The 23749-nt window shown below is 36.8% G+C and overlaps 1 protein-coding gene across 2 annotated transcripts; it reads right to left on the reverse strand.

The window, feature by feature from the left end:
• Positions 1-3211: 3211 nt before the first annotated feature.
• LOC123564317 (uncharacterized) lies at positions 3212-22335 on the reverse strand. 2 transcript variants are annotated; one of them, XM_053536954.1, is made up of 5 exons: positions 22248-22335; positions 16975-17044; positions 16031-16100; positions 9786-9900; positions 3212-3441 (listed from the first exon to the last, which is right to left on the reverse strand). In XM_053536954.1, exons 2-5 carry the CDS (start codon positions 17015-17017, stop codon positions 3388-3390), a joined length of 282 nt encoding a protein of 93 aa, XP_053392929.1. In that variant the 5' UTR covers positions 17018-17044; positions 22248-22335; the 3' UTR covers positions 3212-3387. The 2 variants fall into 2 exon arrangements, with proteins under 2 accessions (XP_053392929.1, XP_053392930.1); XM_053536955.1 differs by having other exon boundaries at positions 22239-22317.
• Between the last annotated feature and the right edge of the window lie 1414 nt (positions 22336-23749).

A 23749-nucleotide genomic window follows, 5' to 3' on the forward strand; every position in this document is an offset into this window, starting at 1 on the left:
ACTATTCTGTTCGTATTTGTGATCTAAAGTTAAAACAATGTCTTGCTATTAGGTTAGGAATCATCGAAATTTCATTTGCTATAGGCCAAATATAGCAAAGATTAATGGTGTTCATGAAAAGTTGTTAAATGGGTTTTTCTTTTTTTAGCTGTGGTGGCCCCTACAAGGAGCTAAGCACAACCACTTTTTATGGCCCCCTTCGAAGGAGGGGTATATTATTTTGTCGGTCGTTTGGTCCGTAGACCAATCGGTTTCCAGATAACTCAAGAACCCTTGGCCTTAGGATCATGAACTTTGATAGTGAGGTTGGTCATGACCAGCAGATGCTCCCTATCGGCTTTGAGATCAGTAGGTCAAAGTGACCCGGAACATTAAAACCATTTCCGGACGATAACTTGAGAATGCTTTGGCCTAGGATCACGAAACTTAGTAGGGAGGTTGATCATAACCAGCAGATGACCCCTATTGATTTCGAGATCAGTAGGTCAAGGTCACAGTGACCTGTAACAGTTAAACTTTTTCTGGACGATAATTTGAGAACACTTGGACCTAGGATAACGAAACTTAATAGGGAGTCGATCATGACCAGCGATGATCCCAATTGATTTTGAGGTCAGTAGGTCTGAAAGTCACAGTAACTCGGAACTTGAGAACACTTGGGCCTAGGATCAAGAAACTTAATTGGGAGGTTGATCATGACCAACAGATGACCCAAATTGATTTTGAGGTCAGTAGGTCAAGGTCACAGTGACCCAGAAAAGGTAAACTGTTTTTGGATGAGAACTTGAGAACGCTTTGGCCTAGGATCACGAAACTTAATAGAGAGGTTGACCATGACCAGCAGATGACCCCTATTAATTTTGAGATCAGTAGGTCAAAGGTCAAGGTCACAGTGACCCGGAACAGTTAAACCGTTTCTGGGCGGTAACTTGAGAAAACTTGGGCCTAGGACCACGAAACTTAATAGGGAGGTCGATCATGACCAGCAGATGACCCCTATTGATTTTGAGGTCAAATGTCACATTGACCCAGAACAGTAGAACTTTTTTTGCCAAATAGCTTTAGTCTTAGATCACATTTGATATGGAGTTCACTTATGACTGGTAAATGACCCATAATTATTAATTTTAGGTCAGTACGTCAAACGTCCAGTGCACAGTGACCAAATAATTTTCGTTCCTTGTGCAGTTACTGAATGCATCAAGGTGGGGAGGTGGAGGGGGACATTTCGTGTTCTACAAGTTCTTGTTTAGAGTGCTTCGGTTTAACATCTATATAAAACTAGAGCTATCACTAAAGGTGATGAATGTACCCCCCGCATGCACTGACACAGTACACTGAATTTGACACACACAAGACTGCATAATTATGTGAACTGTATGTATACAGTATAGTAACAAAAAACAAAGTCCCATAACTATGCAGAATATTTATCTAAAAGAATGTAACATGCACCATGCACAACTAGGGTTGGTACTGATCACTTGTGTGAAGTTTCATTAAATTGTGTGCAAGGGTTTGGTAGATTAGGCACGCACAAGATTGCACATATGCAGGCTGTATGTACAAAGTATGTTAACAAGAAACAAAGTCCCATAACTCTGCAATTTTTGTCACTGAAAGAACCTAACATGCCCCATGCACAACTACTGTTGTTACTGATCAGTTGTGTGAAGTTTCATTAAATTGTGTCAAGGGGATAAGGAGAGATGGTGCGCACAAGATTGTGTCTATGTATATAGTATAGTAACAAAAAAACAAAGTCACATAACTCTGCAAATTTTTTTTCTGAAAGAACCTAACATGCCCCATGCACAACTACTGTTGTTACTGATCAGTTGTGTGAAGTTTCATTAAATTGTGTCAAGGGGATGAGGAGAGATGGTGCGCACAAGATTGTGTCTATGTATATAGTATAGTAACAAAAAAACAAAGTCCCATAACTCTGCAATTTTTTTTCTAAAAGAACCTAACATGCCCCATGCACAACTACTGTTGGTACTGATCACTTGTGTGAAGTTTCATTAAATTGTGTCAAGGGGATGAGGAGAGATGGTGCGCACAAGATTGTGTCTATGTATATGGTATAGTAACAAAAAAAACAAAGTCACAAAACTCTGCAAATTTTTTTTCTTAAAGAACCTAACATGCCCTATGCACAACTACTGTTGGTACTGATCACTTGTGTGAAGTTTCATTAAATTCTGTCAAGGGGATAAGGAGAGATGGTGCGCACAAGATTGCGTCTACGGACAGACGACCAGACGGACAGACAGACAACCTGAAACCAGTATACCCCCCCTTACAACTTTGTTGTCGGGGGGTACAAAAACTTTTCTACTTGTAGCAGTGAGCACAATGCCAAAATTTATAGTGCTGCCTCACTTGAATATCATGCCATAGACATGTGACACTGATCCCATCCAGTCACATTATGCTGACACCGTGCTGACAGGTCCTAGCACTACCCTCTTGATGCTGAGAACCAAGCGGGGAAGAAAGGACCTTACAAGGATGTTACAAGTTTGGTGATGATCAAAGGTCAGTTATAGGTTTTCTCTACTTTTAGCTCAGACAGCCTTGAAAGTGTCATGTGAAACCACTTGAACACAACTGAGAAATGACCTCATAAGGTGTTAAAGACCAAATTTGGTGGTAATCCATCAACTGATTCATGAGATCAAGTTGTTTAAGGTTTTCCTATTCCTAGATCCACCATGTCTTAAAAGGTGTCAAGCAGAACCATTTAGACAAATTTGAGAGATGACCATAAAAGGATGCTATAGACCAAGTTTGGTGTAATTCTGGGCAGTAACTTCAGAGGAGAGTATGTTTAAGTTAAAATCTTGATAATGATGGACACTCGACCCTCCTCCTGTTCTAATAGCTCACCCTGAACCTTTGGTAAAGGGGAGCTAATAAAGGGCATGAGCTGAAACATGGTTTACTATGAATTTTCAAGGGTCATATCTCTTGTGTTACTTATCTGATCCAGCCTATTATCAAACTTATAGGAGCCTTGGTGGTCATTTACCATCACACCAAGTTTGTTGTAACGTTGCTCAATGTACATGTACAATGACTACTTGGACACTTATGCCACACAAAGGGTTGTCGCAATAGCTCAAATTGTGCTTGCAGCACTGGTGAACTAAAATCATACCACTATAATGGCTTACTGTGTAAATACCTATCTACAACTAAACCACACTTTACTTTTTATTTATTTATTTTCAGACAACAAAATTATCAGTCAAACTGGTATTTCTGCTAAACTGTTTCATTTTCAGTCTCTTAAAACCTTCATATTCATGGGCATTAATAAAGTTTTTGAAACTATTCTAAAAAAAAAATCCTGATGTTTGTTGGTCAAGCAATCAATAGACACTATAGTCTGTATTGAAAGATTCCATTTTCCATTTGTTCTTCCATCTTCTCAAGCTGAAATGAAATAATGACTAGCTTTTACGAGAATGCATACCACAACATAGTCCTGAAACAAATAATATGATGTCAGATTTGACCTTCGATTACAACTTGTGCCATAACCTCTGACCTACCATCCAGTTTTTGTACTATGCACATAGTGTCATTGCAACCTACTTTACCCAGCTAAATTTCTAAAATGGACTGCTCCAACATTTAATTTTGGCAGTAAAATAGTTTTCATATTCTGACTGAATACAGACTTTGGTCTGAACTGCCCAAAATCACTTGCTGCAAGCAGGCTATGGTTAATGCCAAGGTCAAAGTCAATACCTTTAATTATTTTTAATTTATGCTGTGGACCCAAATCATAACAGATGGAAAAACAGACAGTGGGCCAAGCAAACAGTCAAGATATTTATCTAATTTTCCAAAATGTAATGAAATACTTCATCTTATCAAAGAGAAGTCATTCTGAAAAAAAAAAACCCCACATAATTGTGAACATTTATGACCTAACAGCTTACCATGTCAAATTTTTATGCTAGGTTATTTTAAGTCAAGGGCCATAAATCTGGTCTTGTAAAGTGAAAAAGAACTCGGGTGCACAAATTCACATGCTGGATAATACTCAAACATGTTTTCATAACTGCAGGTGAAATATTTTCAAGATACACACACAAACTTTTAACTCTGGTCCGGCTGAGTAATATCTCTTACAATTTAACAAAACCCCTGGGGCACAACTGAATAATATTCCTGAAATATTCAAAATCCTCGGTCATATACTTTCTGAGATACATGTTACACAAACCTAGGCCCTTTCTATGCATATTTTTGACTAGGTCAAGGGCCTTAACTCTGGTCGAATACTTCAGTTATCGCTCAACTTCGCCCAATACGCAGTACCTGCTGGTCTGGCTCTATAAGAGCCAATATAAAAACATCAGGTGCACAGCTTCCCCTGCTGAATTAAACAATCCTGTGTGATTTGACGACTATGGGTCAAATAATTTTTGAGATATGCATGACACTAATTTGATGGACAGATGGATGGACAGACAAGGTCTAAGTGCCTCCCTCCGAAAACCAAAACAAAAATTTTGTGGGCCACAAAAAATACCTAAAATCTTTCACTTCTAAGTTTGACCTTGACCTTGGAAGGTAGGGGATGATGTACCACATGTGACACATTGTCTCATGCATTTGTGCCAAGTAATATTAAAATAGATGTCTAGATGTCACATGAGACAGCACATTCAACTATTTCAATGCCCGATACTGAAATTAAGCACATCTGAGGGGAAGCTGGAGATTTCACTGGAGTGTTTAATTACTCCTATGAGGATGTAGACATTGGACAATAGTTTAAGCCTGTGTCAAATGTATTAAGTAATAACAGAGACAGAGTTGAAGTGTTTCAAACATAAACGTTGTATAAAAGAGACTTGATTCATGAAATTTTCTGCAATAGTAATGCACAATTATGGTCCATGTGTTATATGACGTGGCTAATAATGTGGAACTACTATTTTACGCTTGAATAAAATCTATTTAGTAGTAACAAATCTTGAGCAAAAGTGCATCTCAATTTAAACCTTAAATGCTAAATAAAAAGGAGGCATAATTTGTCCAATATTAGTGCCAGAGATATGGACTATATGTTATTATTATGATGTGGGTGATGGTGTGGAACAAACATTTAATAACAACAGAGATATTGTGAAAAGCATCAAAATTAAACTGATATTCTAAACACGAGCTGTCACAGGAGGAAGTGCGCTCCACTATTTCGATGCTGGGTAGTGAAACTGGGCACATCTGAGGAAACTGGAGCTGTCACTTGAGTGTTTTATGACTCCAATTGTGGATGAAGAAACTGCACAATATCCTGAGTCTGTGTCAAAAATATTAAGTTGTAAGAGAGGTAAAGATAAAGTGTATCAAAACAATATATAAGTACACTATAGCAAAAGGAGGGCATAATTTGTTAAATATTGGTGCAAGAATTATGCATCTTGTGTCATATGATGTGAGTGATGATGTGGAACAACTACTTCAAGTTTGAATCAATTGCATTTTATAATAACTGAGATATAGTGACTAGATGCCCATGGGCAACATGTTGAGCCCGCCAGCTGTCAAAAGGACTAGGAGCAGCACATGACACCCTGTCTCATTGAGGCAAACATTTATGCCAAATAAAAAATGATTGCAAAAAGTTACAATATAAGTTATTTATAGTAACAATAAAGGGAAGTAAATCTTTTAAAAAAATCTAAATCTATTTTGGACCTTTAAGGGGCAATAACTCCAGAACCCATGATGGAATCTGGCCAGTTCAAGAAATGAACCAAGATCTTGTGGTGATACAAGTTGTGTGCAAGTTTGGTTAAAATAAAATCATAAATGAAGCTGCTATTGTGCAGACAAGGTCAAAATAGCTAATTTTGGCCCTTTCAGGGTCCATAACTCTAGAACCCATTAAGGGATCTGGCCGGTTCAAGAAAGGAACCAAGATCTTATGGTGACACAAGTTTTGTGCAAGTCCGATTAAATTCAAATCATAAATGAAGCTGCTATTGTGTAGACAAGATCAAAATAGCTAATTCTGGCCCTTTCAGGGGCCATCACTCTGGAACCCATATCAGAATCTCGCCAGTTCAAGAAAGGAACCAAGATCTTATGGTGATACAAGTTGTGTGCAAGTTTGGTTAAAATAAAATCATAAATGAAGCTGCTATTGTGCAGACAAGAAATTGTTGACGCACGGATGGATGGACTGACGACAGATAATCACAAAAGCTCACCTTGTCACTATGTGACAGGTGAACTAAAAACACAGTCAGCATGTAAGCTTAAAGAGGCTTTGGATTCAAATGACTTAAACTGTCAAATGTTTGGCAAAAAAATGCTTAGAGATGACCAAAAACTGACGACATGTATTTGGCAAGAGGATCCCCTATTTCAACGGTTTACTCGTTGCTCAACATGTTGTTTATGTAGAAAGTATTTGGATGTTGTACAATGGGAATTCCCACATGCTGAAATCAAATATCTTAAAATTATATAAAATATGAATTCAATCACATTTCAAACCCAGAAAATTACGAAAAGCATTTTATTTATGGTAAACCAACATCAAATATCGGCCCTATGAGACTTATCAAATCATTGTTGTGAAAATATTTGTCTACTGTTTTGGATGGGGTAATACAAAGAAAACGAATAGTTTATGCGAAATGCGCTATGAAACGGGAGCATTTTCGGTAGCTTTCTTGTGTTTTAGGTAAATTCAAGTAATCTTAGTTTGATTTATTCGTAAATATTTGGTTCGGGACATGGCGAATAACAAATACAATTCGGACAAAACTATATTCGACTAAATCAAATATTCTAATGTATCGTTACAGCCCTATCAAAATCCCTCCATGCATGAAGAAGAAATGCTCCAGACAAAGTTATAATTGAATTTAACCTCGACAAAAATGCATCAAAATTAACCAAAGTTCTAAGTAAAAGAGGGCATAATTCATGAAAAATTGCTGCCAGAGTTATGCACCTTATGTCATATGATGCAGGTGATGATGCTGAACAATTATTTTAAGTTTGAATCAGGTCCATTCAGTAATAACAGGGACAGAGTGAAAGTACATCAAATCTTTAACCTGAAATTGTAAGTAAAAAGGGGGAATTATTCATGAAAAAATTGTACCAGAGTTATGCCCCTTGTGTCATATGAAGTGGTTGATGATGTTGAACAACTATTTTAAGTTTGAACAAGGCAGTCTGAAAGACAGCTAAATCCCCCACCACTATTATGGATAGTGAAAGGGTAAACCCTTGACCTTGAGCGGTGACCTTGACCTTGAACTGACATGACTGACTTATGAATTCTGTACATTATCTTGATGAAGCTATCATTTGACCAAAGTTTCATGAAAATCCTTCAAGCGGTTTAGGAGATACAGGGCTCATTCCTTCAAGGGGTTTAGGAGATACAGAGCAGACACGAAATGGAAGGCTAAAACCTTTGACCTTTAGTTGTGACCTTGATCTTTAGCCAACATGGCTGACTCAGGAGTTCTGCACATCGTCTTGATGATGTGATCATTTGACCCAAGTTTCATGAAAATCCTTCATGGGGTTTAGAAGATATGGACTGGACACGGAAGTGTTACAGACAGACAGAAGGACGGACGGATGGAGACCATTCCTATAACCCCCCACCATTTGTGGCGGGGGATTAATAAATCTATATCAAATACTTTTTGAGCTAGGCGCGTCACAAGGCGAAAATGTGCATTTTTGACTATTTCAGGGGCCATAACTCTGGAAATAGGGGGCGGACCCAGATGAAAAATAGAAGGTGCATATCATGATTAAGACTCATGCAAAGTTTCATGAACTTATATCAAATACTTTTTGAGCTACGCGTATCACAAGGTGAAAATGTGCATTTTTGACTATTTCAGGGGCCATAACTCTGGAAATAGGGGGCGGAGCCAGACGAAAAATAGGTGTGCAAGTTCATATCATGATAAAGACTCACGCAAGGTTTCATCTATTTATACCAAATACTTTTTGAGCTAGGCATGTCACGAACTTTGGACGGACGGACACACATGCATGAACGGACAAGACCAAATCTATATACCCCCAACACTCATGGGGGGGCGGGCATAGCTCTCTCAAAATTCAAATCAGAGATATGTGAATTGTTTCTGCAGGTGTAGACTTTAGTTTAAGTTTCAAGTCAAACAGAGATATTTAACTTAAAATTTATAAAAACCTTAACCCAAAAACATCTTAGTTAAAAAGGAACAAAACTCAGTCAAAATTCAAACAGAGTTATGGGCATTGCTCCTCTTGGTGAAGACTTTGATAGTGAATAACTACTTTTAAGTTTCAAGTCAATAGCTTTGAACAGAGATACAAAAACTTTTACCAACGGGAATGCCGGGGTGAGTGCAATAGCTGTACTTTTTCTATGAAGAGTCAAGTTAACAAGAGCACCGCCTTGCGGGTGCTGACGCTCATCTGAATTTTTGGGTGTAATAGAAAAATTGTCCTACCCATGATTTTCTAAGTCTAAAAAGGGCCATCATTCTTGCAAAAAGCAGGATAGAGTTATGTTTCTTGATGTTCAGTGTCCACTTATGATGGTGAAAAACTGTTGCAAGTTTTAAAGCAATTGCTTTGATAGTTTATGAGAAAAGTTGACTTAAACATAATACTCAACCAAGAAAATGATTTTCTAAGTCCAAAAGGGGCAATAATTATTGCAAAAAGCAGGATGGAGTTATGTTGCTTGCTGTACAGGGTCAGCTTATGATGGTCAACAAGTGTTGCAAGTTTCAAAGCAATAGCTTTGATAGTTTAAGAGAAAATGTTGACCTAAACATAAAACTTAACCAAGAAATCTGATATTTTCTAAGTACAAAAGGGGCCATAAATCTTGCAAAAAGCAGGATGGAGTTATGTTTCTTGCTGTACAGGGTCAACTTATGATGGTGAACAAGTGTTGCAAGTTTTAAAGCAATAGCTTTGATACTTTAGGATAAAAGCTGACCTAAACATAAAACTTAACCCAGAAAACTGATTTTCTAAGTCCAAAAGGGGCATTAAATCTTGCAAAAAGCAAGATGGAGTTATGTTTCTTGACGTACAGGGTCTGCTTATGATGGTGAACAAGTATTCCAAGTTTCAAAGCAATAGCTTTGATTGTTTAGGAGAAAAGTTGACCTAAACATAAAACTTAACCAAGAAATCTGATATTTTCTAAGTACAAAAGGGGCCATAAATCTTGCAAAAAGCAGGATGGAGTTATGTTTCTTGCTATACAGGGTCAGCTTATGATGGTGAACAAGTATTCCAAGTTTCAAAGCAATAGCTTTGATAGTTTAGGAGTAAAGCTGACCTAAACATAAAACTTAACCAGGCAACGCCGACGCAGACAACCACTCAAGTGATGACAATAACTCATCATTTTTTTTCAAAAAATCAGATGAGCTAAAAATGATATTCACAGTTTTATTTTGTATTTTATAATTGTTTACCAATAGTTTGACATTTCTTTTATTGAAATTAATGGTATAATGAATTCTCTGCAAACGTTTTGGACACTGGACATCACTTTAAAATTGGTCTCTACTTGAGACTGAGGAAATGTCATGAATTATGTTTTTTTTTATATAAATTTTGCATACAATTCTCTCACTGGATACAGTATATTGCTTTAACATTGTTTTAAACATTTGAAATATACACCATTAGGTGGGCCATACGTTAAGAGACCCACTACTAGCACTGTCAATAATTTGCTTAATTTACAGCATTTAAACAACACTTCAACTTACCGTAGTAGGATTACATTTCCTGATATACACCTTTTTGAAGTAGTTACAATTCACATAGTCTTCTCCTTTTATCTGTTTGCATCGATGATAGTCCATGAAGTTACGAATACAGTTTCTGAAATATACAAATGCCTCAATATTGAAAGTGACATTAATCTTCAGGGTTCAGCAACGAGATCTAAAGAGTACTTGTAAGCTATAAATAACATGTTCGCAGTCCTGTAGCTCAGTGGGTGTAGCACTGCACTTTTTTCGCACCATATGGCATTAAACAAGAGGGTCATGATGACCCTAAATCACTCACCTGTGTAATACAAGCCACATGTATAAAATGGCACACTGATGCTAAAATATTAGAAAGTAGGTCAGTAGGTCACATTCATGGTCACTGAAAGTCAGTTTTAAGATTGGTGTGCAAAACTGTACATGCCATCCAAATTACAAGGCTGTATCTTAAAAAACATGAAAGTAGGTCAGTAGGTCAAGGTCACAGTCAAGTGACCCCTAATCAATTGGGGTCATCAGGTCATTATAATTAAACAGTCTAGGAAATATGATCTGATAATTTTTGAAGTATATATTCCTATATAACTTATATAACAACTGACCCCCGGGGCAGGGCCTCCTTCCATACAAGGGGCATAATTTGAACAATCTTGTTAGAGATCCACTAGGTAATGCTACGTACCAAATATCAAAGGTCTAGGCCTTGAACTTAAAGACAAGAAGATTTGTATTTTTTCCCCTATATAATTCTATGTTAAATTTTGGATCCCCAGGGCAGGGCCTCTATTCATCCCAGGGGCATAATTTGTTCAATTTTGGTAGAGGACCACAAGGCAATGCAACATACCAAATATCAAAAGCCTAAGCCTTCCAGTTTCAGACAAGAAGATTTTTGAAGTTTTTCCTTTATAAGTCTATGTAAAACTTGAGACCCCATCGGTGCAGGGCCTCTTTTCACCAAAGGGTTATAATTTCAACAATTTTGGTAAAGGACCAAAAGGCAATGCTACATACCAAATATCAAAGGCCTAGGTCTTGTGGTTTTAGATAAGAAGATTTTTAAAGTTTTTTTCCTATGTAAGTCTATGTAAAACTTGCGACCCCCAAGGGCGGGGCCTCTTTTCACTCCAGGGGCACAATTTGAACAGTCTTCATAGAAAACCATTAGATGATGTCACATGCCAAATAACAAGGCTCTATGCCTTGCAGTTTTGCACAAGAAGATTTTTCAAGTTTTTCCTTTCGGTTGCCATGGCAACCAGAGTTCTGCATGGAATTCAATTCTTTAAAAAATATTGGAAGGGGGCCATCTATGGATCATTCCTGTGAAGTATGGTATAATTCTGCCCAGTGGTTTTCAAGAAGAAGATTTTTTTAGAAATTGTTGACGGATGCACGACGCACACCGTACGACTGATGATGGACACTGAGCGGTCACAAAAGCTCACCATAAGCCTTCGGCTTAGGTGAGCTAAAAAGTCTGCAATGGCTGAGTACACATAAAAGTGTGATTGACAAACAGATTAATAAGCGAACGGATGGACAAATGAAATACTTGGGGCATAAAAATTCATGACTGAGCATGCTCTATTTATTTGCTAGCACCTGGTCATCATTTTCTACCTATGCACTCCAGGTTTAAGATTGGGATCAAAAGGGGTAAAGTTGAACCATTTAAACAAAACTGAAAGAGGTTTATACCAAGCATGCTGCAAGTCAAATTAACTGATAATTCATCCAGGCAGTTTAGCTGTTTGAAGGTTTTCCTATTTTGAACCCTTGCTGCCCCGAACAAGGACTTAGCAAAACCGTTTGAATATATTTTAGAGAGGTCCATACAAGGATAATACAGGTCAGGTTTGATGAAGATCCATCTAATGGTTCCTGACAGGAAGTTGTTTACAGTTTTCTTTTCTATCATTAGCTCTGGTGGCCCATGAAAGGGACAACGTGTTACCAATTGAACAAATCTGAGATTGATCTACAGACTATGTATGAAGATCTATGATCTATCAAAGGATACATGTCAAGTTGTGCAAATGTATTTTGTTCTTCTAGCAGCCTTGAAAAAGGGGCCATGGGTCCACATTTGAACAAAATATGGGGAGGACCTAATAAAATACTACAAAGACTGCTGAAGATTGTTACCCCTAAAAAGAACCAATTTCCCCATCAAAACAAATTTAGGAGACAACATTATGATAATGCTACAAACCAAGCTTGATGAATAGCTATCTAGCCGTTCCTGAGAAGAAGTTGTTTAAAAGTTTTCTATTTTATACTCTAGCTGATCATAATGGGGCCAAGGTCCAATTTTTAAAAAAAGTTGGGAGAGGAAATGGTTGTACAGACATAGTATGATGAAGAAATTCATTAGAAGAAGTTTATAAAAGTTTTTTTCTATTTTTAACTCTAGCAGTCCCTAATTAGGACCAAAAGTCTCAATCAGAATAAAACTGGGAGAGGACCTTATAATGATGCTTCAGACCTAGTCTGATAAAAATCCCTTTAGATGTTCATAAGAAATTATTTTAAGGTATTCCTATTTTTAGCTCTAACATCCCCTGAAAGTAGTCAGATGTCCCAACCTGAACAAATTTGGGAAAGAACCTTATGTAAATGCTACAGATCAAGTTTGATCAAATCTATCAAGTGGTTCATGAGGAGTGTTTCATTTGTTAAAAAAGAATCGAAGCACAACAATGTCTGACCAGTAGTTACAGTGGAAGTGTTTAAGTGTAAATGTTGACACAGGATGCCTTAAATGGACAGCGGAGCATCCACCTATAATAACAGCTCATCCTAAACAAGGTTTAGGCAACTTATAAAATAACTATAACTGTGTCCATAGGACTGGAAGCTCCCAGATAATACACCATCCTCTAAGTAGCAAAGATTTTAGTACAGACCATCTTAACAGAAGGATGTTTGACTAAAAGTTTGAAGCAAATTGTATTCAGATAAGGTTGTACATCCGAGCAACTTGAAATCAATTTCTGTATGAGGAGGCTAATAGTGTGGGAGGAGTTGGACACAAAGGATTTTTCTCTAAATTCTAGCAAAACTATCAAAGAGCCATAACTGCAGTACAAGAGGGCCATGATGGCCCTCTATCGCTAACCTGATTAAGACTATTTAAGATGAGTATTGAAATCTGTATCAAACATTATACATGCAGGGGTCACACTGGGATTTTTTTTCTCTGAGCCACTGCTTTTTCCGAAGATAAAATTATGAGGCCAACAATGGCGAAGCGCATAGCATTGATGTTCTTGTAGGACTACATTATATGTACCAAAGTACTCATACTTCTCAAGAAATTAATGTAGTTATAACATATTTCTTAGTAACCCTTTAAAAAGCTATTTAGAAAATCAATTTGTGTTAATTTCTAAAATTATCATTTTTATAAACATCTGCCATTTAATAAAAATAATTCTGAAAATCACATTTAAAATAAAGATGTCAAAAAAGAAAAAAAAAATGTTTTAAAAAAAAAAACAGTGTCTTATTTTGCACACTGCCTATAAGTGGGTGGGGTTCGATGCCTTTGCATGTTTTATTCTTGAAAAATACTTCAAAATAAGAGCTCCTTTTGCAACAGTTGTCATATTTCTCTTAAATGTAGACTCTTTATTGGCTTTTTATTAAAATTGCACTAAAAAATCTCGTCAGAAATGACAGAAATATCCGAAAATCACGGTCGCGAAAACGGGTGACAAATTCGGAAAATGTAAGTTGGAATTAAATATTTAATAAAATACCTATGTTTTATTGCTTTTCTATCATCATAGCTATTCAATACTTACAATTTCTGCTTGTCTAAAGCATTTTTATTTGTTTTTGCCCAAACTAACCCTCGGCAATCATAGAAAATACGTCTAACGGCCGACTGCTCATAAAATCGTATCAAGTGCACAAAATGATGATTAATTATCCAGTTTGTTATTTAATAATCTAATTATCGCCAATTAACTGCCTGATCAAATAAAAAAAATTGCAAATTGGCTCCCTCCCTTTCAATAACGGATTCGATAAAGGATGTTGTGTCTATACAGATTATGATTTTTCACACATTTTGGTTCGCAAAACTGGCAATATTCGTAGTTTTGCAGACAGATATAGCTTCGGGCCATTTTCGCCAATTAGAAAATTTCGGAGCCACTTTTAATTTTTTGTCGCAAATGGCTCAAGTGGCGATCAACAGCGTGACCCCTGACATGTGGTCCAAATCTTTTTGCTGTAGCTTCCAAAACAAGAAAGTAGGTCAGTAGGTCAGGGCTAAGAACATTAAAGATTAGTATTGAAATCTTAGTCAAAAGTTATTGACGTGGTCCAAAGTTCTATGCTGTTAAGATTGGTGTGCAAAACTGTATATGTCATCCAAATTTTAAGGCTGTATCTTAAAATGTAGGTCAGAAGGTCAAGGTCACAGTCAAGTGACCCCTAATTACTTGGGGCCATCAGGTAATTATAATTAAACAGTCTAGGAAATATGATCAGATAATTTTTGAAGTATATTTTCTTATATAACATACACAAGTGACCCCTGTGGCGGGGCCTCTTTTCACCCCAGGGGCATAATTTAAACAATTTTGTTAGAGAAGCACTAAGCAATGCTACATACCAAATATCAAAGGCTTGCGCCTTGAACTTTCAGACAAGAATTTTTTTAAATGTTTTCCTATGTAATGTAAATCTTGGGGCCCCCAGACAGGGCTTCACCCCAGGGGCTTAATTTGAACAAATATGGTAGAAGACCACTAGGCAATGCAACATACCAAATATCAAATGCCTTGGCCTTTCAGTTTCAGGCAAGAAGATTTTTTCCTATTTAAGTCTATGTAAAACTTGGGACTCCCTGGGTGGGGCCTCTATTCACCTAAGTGGTATAATTTGAATAATCTTGGTGAAGGACCACTAGGAAATGCTACATATCAAATATCAAAAGCCTAGGCCTTGCAGTTTCAAACAAAAAGATTTTTAAAGTTTTTCCTATATAAGTCTATGTAAAACTTGGTACCCCTGGGGCAGGGCCTCTTTTCACCCTAAGGGGCATAATTTGAACAATCTTAGTAGACAACCATAAGGCAATGCTACATACCAAATATCAAAGGTCTAGGTCTTGTGGTTTCAGACAAGAAGATTTTGAAGTTTTTTCCTATACAAGTCTATATAAACCATGTGACCCCTGGAGCGGGGGAATATTTGACCCTAGGAGAATAATTTGAACAATCCTGGAAGAGAACCACTATATAATGCTACATACCAAATATCAAAGCCCTAGGCCCTGTGGTTTTGGACAAGACGATTTTTCAAGTTTTTCTTCTGGTTGCCATGGCAACCAGAGTTCTGCTTGGAATTAAATTCTTTGAATAATTTTGAAAGGGGGCCACCCAAGGATCATTCCTGTGAAGTTTGGTGTAATTCTGCCCAGTGGTTTTCAAGAAGATTTTTTTAGGAACTGTTGACGGACACACGACTGACACTGAGCAGTCACAAAAGCTCACCATGAGCCTTTGGCTCAGGTGAGCTAAAAAACAGACACAGCAAAAGTTCCTCCTTTTTATAAATCTGCACATCTAGCTTGTAATCTGTGAAAGTTTTCAGAAAGCAAATCAGGCCAATAGTGTGGGAGGAGTTGGACACACAAGATTTTGGGACTAGCAGACAGAACTACGGACAGCAGCAACACTATATGAAAGCATAAAAAGGATTGGAAGAAAATTCCAGAACTGCTTCTTTACAGACAGAAATATGGTTCTTGTGCACTCCATTTCCATCTATCAATAGGTCAAGTTTAGCTAAATTCTCTACAGTAGTTTTAAAATTGTCCTAAGACAGTAAGTGTGGTAGACAGACAATACCATATTAACACTCTTGTTATTTAAATCAAGGTGTTGCTGATAATATATGCATATCACATGCAATACTAATATCTTCCTTACCTGCATGTGGTATCTATTTCAGTACAATTTAAATGTTGTACAGAGCAGAGCTGAATGTTACGTATGGAACATGATTGAAAACCAACACTGAAATATCAGCTCTGTTAGAAATATACATTTGAAGCAAATTATACCTAGCAGTATATCGTCACCTTTGCACAGAAAGTGTGCAAGTCCTTATTTAATAAATGCAGTTATCCACTTTTTGCATGGAGGTGACGATCGATATATAGAAATATTACCGTGAAGAGTACAATTTCATTTTAGCATTCTGACACTGAAAATACTTACGTCATCTGGTTCTGATGCGGGTATCTAGCATCAAATGGTGGCGAGTTGGAGGTCCAGCCTGGGTCATAGCCTGAAACAACCGTAACCACATGTATAAAATTTCATAAATGTATTTCATATTCTAACACTACCAGCAAATAACCTACATACATGTATAGCAAAATCTATCTCTGGTTATTCTACAATATTAAAACCACTCGCATGCGATGATGTCATCCGATCCAGGTGCGTAGAACGGTCGTAAAAAGCAGTTACCATTTTTTCTAACCCTTTTGATACTAATATGTCGTGTTAGAATCGAAATAATAAGTTCCCAAGTGTGATTTATCGTAGAATAACCAGAGTTTTTCGTTCTTATGCGGAACAATATATCACTCAGGCCTACAGCCTTTGTGATATATTCTTACGCATAAGAACTCAAATCTCAGGTTGTTCTATGATAAACCAAGTTTGGGAACTTATTATTTCTTAAATATATACACTAATCTGTAAACCTCTGTCATGTCTAACATTAATAACAAGTAAAAGGTACTTTAGACAGTCAGTGCAGAACAAGAATATAAGAAAAAGATTCTTACTTATGACTATCCTCATCTGGAATGTACAAAACTTACCAGCATTTTCAGATAAACTGAGAATCTTTAAATTTAAGGTGACTGATCATGTATCTTTATTAAAATGTAATATTCAAGAAAGAATGGTCATGAATGCATGTTATTTTATCACAACGCAATTTCCCCCTATTTTAATGATTATGGCATAATTTTCCCCTCCTTACCAGTGCCGCCACTATTCCCCCATTGCTTAAAAAAATCTGCTTTTAACTTTCGAATTTGGGAAAAAAAAAAAAACCAAATAAACATACTATTTGCAATTCAGATTTTGGCCCGAAAAAAATATGCTGTTTCTTGTTTTAACTATTCAATTTTGCATGAAATACTCACTGTTATAGGCTGGGTCATCGCTAATAGGTCCAGCAGAAGCCATTCTTGATCAGGTCTGTATGTACAAGTACTGGATAAAAAGAAATGAAAGAAAAAGAAAATTAAGTTTAGCAGACACTATCTACATAATAATTTTAAAGCAATGACATCTGCACATGAGCCACGCCATGAGAAAACCAAGATAGTGGCTTTGCTACCAGCATGGACCCAGACCAGCCTGCGCATCTGCGCAGTCTGGTCAGGATCCATGCTGTTCGCTTTAAAAGCCTATTGCAATTAGAGAACCCATTAGCGAACAGCATGGATCCTGACCAGACTGCATGGATGCGCAGGCTGGTCAGGATCCATGCTGGTTGCAAAGCCACTATGTTGGTTTTCTCATGATGCGGCTCACATACTTCTCTTGTCAAAGAATGATATCTGGAAGTGTGACCAACCCCTAGCCATTACATTCAAGAACCCATGCCTTAAATTCTTCCTCCAGGCCTCCACACTGTCATGGGATCCCGAGGACCCTAAATTCTAGCGAGTAAAACTGAACATCCCAATCTGGGTTTTTCCCCTGGGATTACTTATTTTTAATTGCAGTGGCCAGATAGTGAAGTTATTTGTCCAGAACCAGTTCTCTAGCCAAAGTACCGTGCATAGGCTTGGGAACCGGGATTTTATTTCTGCATGTATGCATAAAGCTGTTGGAATTCACAGTGTTTCTTTGGATAAGTATCAAGCATATTATTATTTTAATTAATTTTACCATGCCCTTGTATTTATCTGCGTTTAATGTGCCTCCAAGTGTACTCGCCGCATACTGTGCCGATATAAACTAGTACGAATGAGTGTGTGAAAACTCTTTCGCCGTTTTTAAATGTCATTTGCTTTAAACATGTTAAACATGTACTATGTTTAAGTCATTTAAATGTAAAATGGCAGTGTTTTGTATATGCTTCATTAGACGTTTATGGATGTACAAAATAATTTAATTTCCATTAAATCTTCCAGCGGATTCTTTGTTCACTCTGAATACTGGTTTGTAACACCTCGGCATTTCAGTTGCATCAGGTTTTTTTTATCAGATTAAAGTTAGCAACTGATCGGCAAATTGATAAAAACAACGTGTAATCATTACTAATAAATAGAAATTACTTAATTCTAGGGTTATAACGAATACACTAAGGGGCGAATATGATACCTATCACAAACACAGGGTGACGAATACAAATATTTATTCATGAATTATGAATTTTATACAAAAAGATCATTGAAAATTATGTGGCTTATGCCAACAATATATTACAGTCTGCTTAATGGTGGCTAGATTATTCATGTTATTGTACTTACTGGGTACTCAAAACCAGGGTTTCCGCTGCTATTCGCCAATTCCTTTTTTGGTGAAAAAAAATTAAATTGGCAAAAAAAAATTCCACAGTTAACAATTTTAAATCTGCATAAAATAAACATCTGTTTTACTACTGGAAACAACCTTACAGTAAAATAGAAATGACTATCACCGATCAATAATTATACACAGCGTGTCACGGATAATCCGATATTTAGCAATACGCGAAGACAATACACCGTGTCGATACCGAATTACACCTCTGGGCATAATTTAAAACTTCTGCGGAGTCACAAGAGTGTTCCTCCACGCAAGAACGATTATCAGTCAATCCGATTCGCCAAATTCAGACCCGCCTACTATTACGAAAGCAAATGAAACAAAATATTTGCTGAGCTCTTCGTCAAAAGCCCCACCCATTTTCTTGATACTAAAACGCAAGTTATTTGTAATATCAAGCCAATTCGCCGAAGTAATCGATAATAATGAAAAGTGGAAGATATTGTAGATAAATTTGCGCGATTGTAAAATATTACTGTTAAATAAATCTACGCGCTCGTAAATTTCAGTCGCGTATTTCAGCGCGTTCGTAAATTTCAGTCGAAGAATTGAGATACAAATGAACTAAAGCAGTTCGTTTGGTTCTTTTAAGTGTCCCAACGTATGGCATTGATACACAGCCCCATTCAGGGGCATCATAATAAAGAGCTACTTGTACCTTTAGGTGGTATTTTCGCTATAATACATTTAATGTATGAAACCTTAAAGAAATTTAGATATATATATAATGAAATTTAAGACTGTTTGAAAAGCTTTTAAAAGTCATAAAATAAAACACGCTGTTTTGGATAAATGACCTTATATAAATTTTGAAATAAAAAGTTAGAAATTAAAGAGCTAAATGTTCATGTTTTAGAAACATCTTAGTAGTGAAAAATGACCATTAAAGGGAGATAATTCAAAATTGGCAAACTATATACTACAGGGATAGTTTTATAGATTTGTTTCGAAAATGGTTGAGAATTAAGATTAAAACCTATTTTTGACTCAGTGTGATATAAGGATAGACTGGTTCAAGAGCAAATTGCATAGTTAAAGTATGAAATGAAAAAGAGATTGAAAAAAAAAGGTATATAATTTTGAACCGACTACTTATCTTTACATGATAAATCAATGTTAATGTGTATGCATCTGCTTGTTGAGTTATTTGTGGAATGTAGAAAATAAATTTAAAAAACCGAACTAATTGAGTGATATTATATTAATTCTATTTTTTTTGACATTACTGATCCTCTGCCGTGCGCACCTTTTTCTTTAAAAAATTTAAGTGGCGGAAAAAAAATTGTGCCCAGTGGAAACCCTGCAAAACACTGTGAAATAATACTGTTAAAAAATAGTAAAAAACACTGAGTCAACATGTAAGCTTAAGAGCCTTGGATTCAAATGTCTAGAACTGTCAACTAAAACCAAAATGTTTCCAAACATGTGTGTGTATTTTGCATGAGGATCCACAATTTCCTCAACAGTTTGCTCAACATGTTTACATAGACGGTTTTCGGATGTCGTAAAATGGGAATTCCCACTTGCTGAAATCAAATTTTGATTGAATATGAAATTTAATTATGAATTCAATCACATGTTAAACCCAGAACATTATGAAAAGCATTTTATTAACAGTAAACCAACATCAAATATCAGCCCTATGACTTATCAAATCAGTGTTGTGAAAATATCTGCCAGCCACTGTGGGTGGGGTAATACGAAGAACACAACAAAACAGTGCAAAATGCGCTGTGAAATGGGAGCGTTTTCGGTAGATTTCTTTTGTTTTTGGTAAATTCAAGTGCTTTTAGTTTCAATCATGCATTTTCATTTATATTCGGTTCGGGACATGGCGAATAAAGAATGCAATTTGGACAACACTGTATTCGACTAAATCGAAAATTCGAATGCATCGTTACAGCCCTACTTAATTTGTTTTAGTTGTTTCTTTTACTGTATTGTACCTTTTAAGTTTAAATTTCAAGTTTATTTCGGCTCGCTCAGATGCTGACAACGATTTCTGCATTAATTCGTACAATTATTAAAATATAATGATGATATGTTTAACAAACTCTTTGAAGAATGAACATTTATTGCTTGTGATCGCTAACTGCCTTCTTATACCTCCATCAGCTCCAGAGTCAAGGTTACGAGATGCGAAAAACATTTTTTGCAAATGTCACGCTGGGGGCAGAGTTAGGCTTAAAACAATATGGCGGAAGTTTACTGACTGACTGAACTTTTGAGAAGACTTCATATTCAACTATCTACTGCCGAACAATCGTCTAGCGATTATGACTGGCAGGCACTGTCAGGAAACAGTGTTTTAGTAAAAACGTTATGTGCAAAGTTAAAAAGATAAAAGACCGAAAGTATACAGTTAAAACCAGCGGATTCTTAATTTAGTATTTAGAGAGACTGCGAGTCTAGCCCGCTGACAAATGTCTGCAAATTGAGGCTGGGCTGGATATATGTTGGTAAACTGTTCCATAGTCTGATAGTCCTGGGAAAAAAAGAATTTGCATGGTACAATGTTTTGGACTGTGGAATTAAGTAGTTTAAATTTCGTGTCTGTGTGAGATGACGATGGTCCACTGCCACTAATTCATTTCTTATCTTACAGAAAATAACCAGGGAGGAATGATTTCTTCTTTGTTCTAGGGTCTTCCAATTCAGTTCTGATAACATATCGGAGACGCTACTGGTATACTGGTAGTCATTAAAAACATAGCGGGCTGCAGATCTTTGTACCCTTTCTACATGTACTTTATAAGTAAGATATTTTTGCTAGGGGTGCCAGACGGTGGAAAGGTACTCAACCTGGGGGCTGACATAGGTTTTGTATGCCATTTGTAACCTGTCTGTTGGTAGTCTTTACATTCCTTTTGATGAAGCCAAGGGTATTACTGGCCTTGGATGTTATGTTATTTATGTGATTTGACCAGGTCAAGTTATTATTTAGGGTAACACCAAGATATTTTGCATGGTCAGTGGACTGAAGCTGGATGTTATGTAGGGTGTAAGAATTTTCTTTTACGATATATTCTTAGAACGTCACATTTATCGGGATTAAATTCCATTGACCATTCTTTTTCCCATTTTTCTAAACAGTATTATAATTTACCTAAATATACATACAAATTAGCAAAACTATCTTAAAACAGCAAAAACTCTAAAAGGTATAATCATTTGGGAATTTAAAATTCAACTTTGGGAAAAAAACATACTTTTTTGAATTGGGATTACCTCCTTTTACCGGAGGTAGATTTATAGGGGGAAAAAAACCCTGTGGTAAGTCAAGTATTACAGTCTCATATCTTTTATTTAAATTGCGTTTTACAGTTTAAGCTTAGAGTGGCGCAGTTTGGTCATCCGAGGATCTTTGACACATTTAAAGTTTGAATTTATCTCATACTCACATCCATGTCGGCATTGAAACCAAAAGTCAGCGGCGATGACTTTTTCATTGGAATATTTCCATCACTATTTTCGTCTTCTGAGTATTTGACACAAATGGAGATATTGCCCCTAACTTAAGAAAATTACTCAATTCTTCTCTAGATAGCATCAAATTTGTTGGAATTACTTGCTGGTACACTATTAAACCTAACCTTTAGTCAGTATATTGTATTTGCTGAAGAGGTAGATCCTTTTTTGCCTTAGGAAGCTGACATGAGGATACATCTGACGATCTGTCAGGTTACCGGACCCATAGCCACTTCAAATTTCTATACCCCACCCACTTCTGCTGTATTGTGTACACGGAACATAAACAATTATTCAGTGTTCTGAGCAATTTCAACATAGATTTGTTAAACATTTTCTTTGTTAATCTGTAATGTACAAAAAAACAGACGTAGCTCTAATAAGAAATAACAAAGTTTACAATAATTACGTGATCACAACGAGATTGTGTTCGACCTTGTGCGGCTCAGAGTTACAAATACAGTGTTGTGAGAATAAGTAAACATCTCTGCCCGTTAAGGCTTAAAACCACTAAATAAGGTTTCGCTTTAGCAATTTTTTATATACCCTCAAGTTTCTTTGGTTATTTAAGAAGTAAATAGATTCTATACTTTTTCGGAGTTCATGCAAAATGAACTCGTGACAGAATAGAACTGGCAAATCCAGGAATAGCGCTAGCAGCGTTGTCTTAACTTTGGCGCCTTTTCTTTTGCTGTTTATACAAAATGAATTAACATGGAAAAGAATAGGGCGAATGTTAATATTGATTTGGAAATATACTTGTAGTTTGGTTGGGTGTACAGGGGCGTATCCAGCGAAAGGATTAATAAATACATACGGATCACAGTGTGTTTATGAAAGTTATAATTGATGATGTAGAACAACACGTGACGTAGTCATTAGATATACATTCTACTTTTGTTTTCATTTATACAAGATAAAATATACCATCGAATTACCAGTTTCAAACCCCTTAAAGATTCGGGGAAGTTACTTACAATTAATGAAAATGTGTTAGATCTACCAAGTCAAGTGAAGACTTGGACATTTTACAGGGGCGTCGGAAAGTGTTTGATATTGGGGCCGCGAGGGGGTACGGGAGGGGATAAGGGGGGTAAGGGGGACCTCACGTTGAAATTTTTTAAGGACTTGTAACCGGGTTGGTCAAATCGATCCTGCACACAGTTTACAGCTAAATCCAGTGCCTGATAATATTTCTGGCGGTACAGGTCTTTCTCTATGGCGTGAAATTCGTGTGGTGCCTCCCAGTCTCGAAACGTTTTGGCATTTTACGACGTCGAGGCATTACAGGCTCACTGACATCCAACGTGTCCAGTTTTTCATTTACACTTTCCAAGAACTTATCGTAGGCGTCATCCATTCTCATATTACTGAGTGTTCCAAGCGTAATTTTGAATAAATGCTAACCTTCAGCTGCTGACATGTCTTTGTTCTGCAAACATTTGCTCAAATTGTCCGTATGTCTGAGGATTTCGTACCCTAAGCTAACACCAAACAGGAAGTCAAAATTAGACATATGAGACTGAACACCTAGAATACGCGCACGTGTTTCAGAGTCCCTGGCACTTTCGTACGAGCTTTTCCATAAAGACTGTAGCACATTGTAATTTTCAAGAACACTTCCGAGACTAGCTGCTCTCACAGTCCAACGCGTAGGACACAAAACGCGAAATCCCGGCGTCTCTGGGCTCATCTCCTGTTTATTTTCCTCTAGTTTGCTGTCCCTCTTTGGCGAATATTTGATTAACTTTGACCTTTCATTTACAGTATCTAATGCGTCTCTCATGACTTTTGAACGTTTCACTGTGTCTCCAACTGCAAGGTTCAGAGCATGTCCATAGCAATGCGTATACACCGCACGGGGTTCACGGCTTGACAACTGTGTTGCAACTCCCTTTTTAGCACCAGACA

Source organism: Mercenaria mercenaria, chromosome 2 (assembly GCF_021730395.1).
Source record: "Mercenaria mercenaria strain notata chromosome 2, MADL_Memer_1, whole genome shotgun sequence".
In the NCBI taxonomy this organism is placed as follows: Eukaryota; Metazoa; Mollusca; class Bivalvia; order Venerida; family Veneridae; genus Mercenaria; species Mercenaria mercenaria.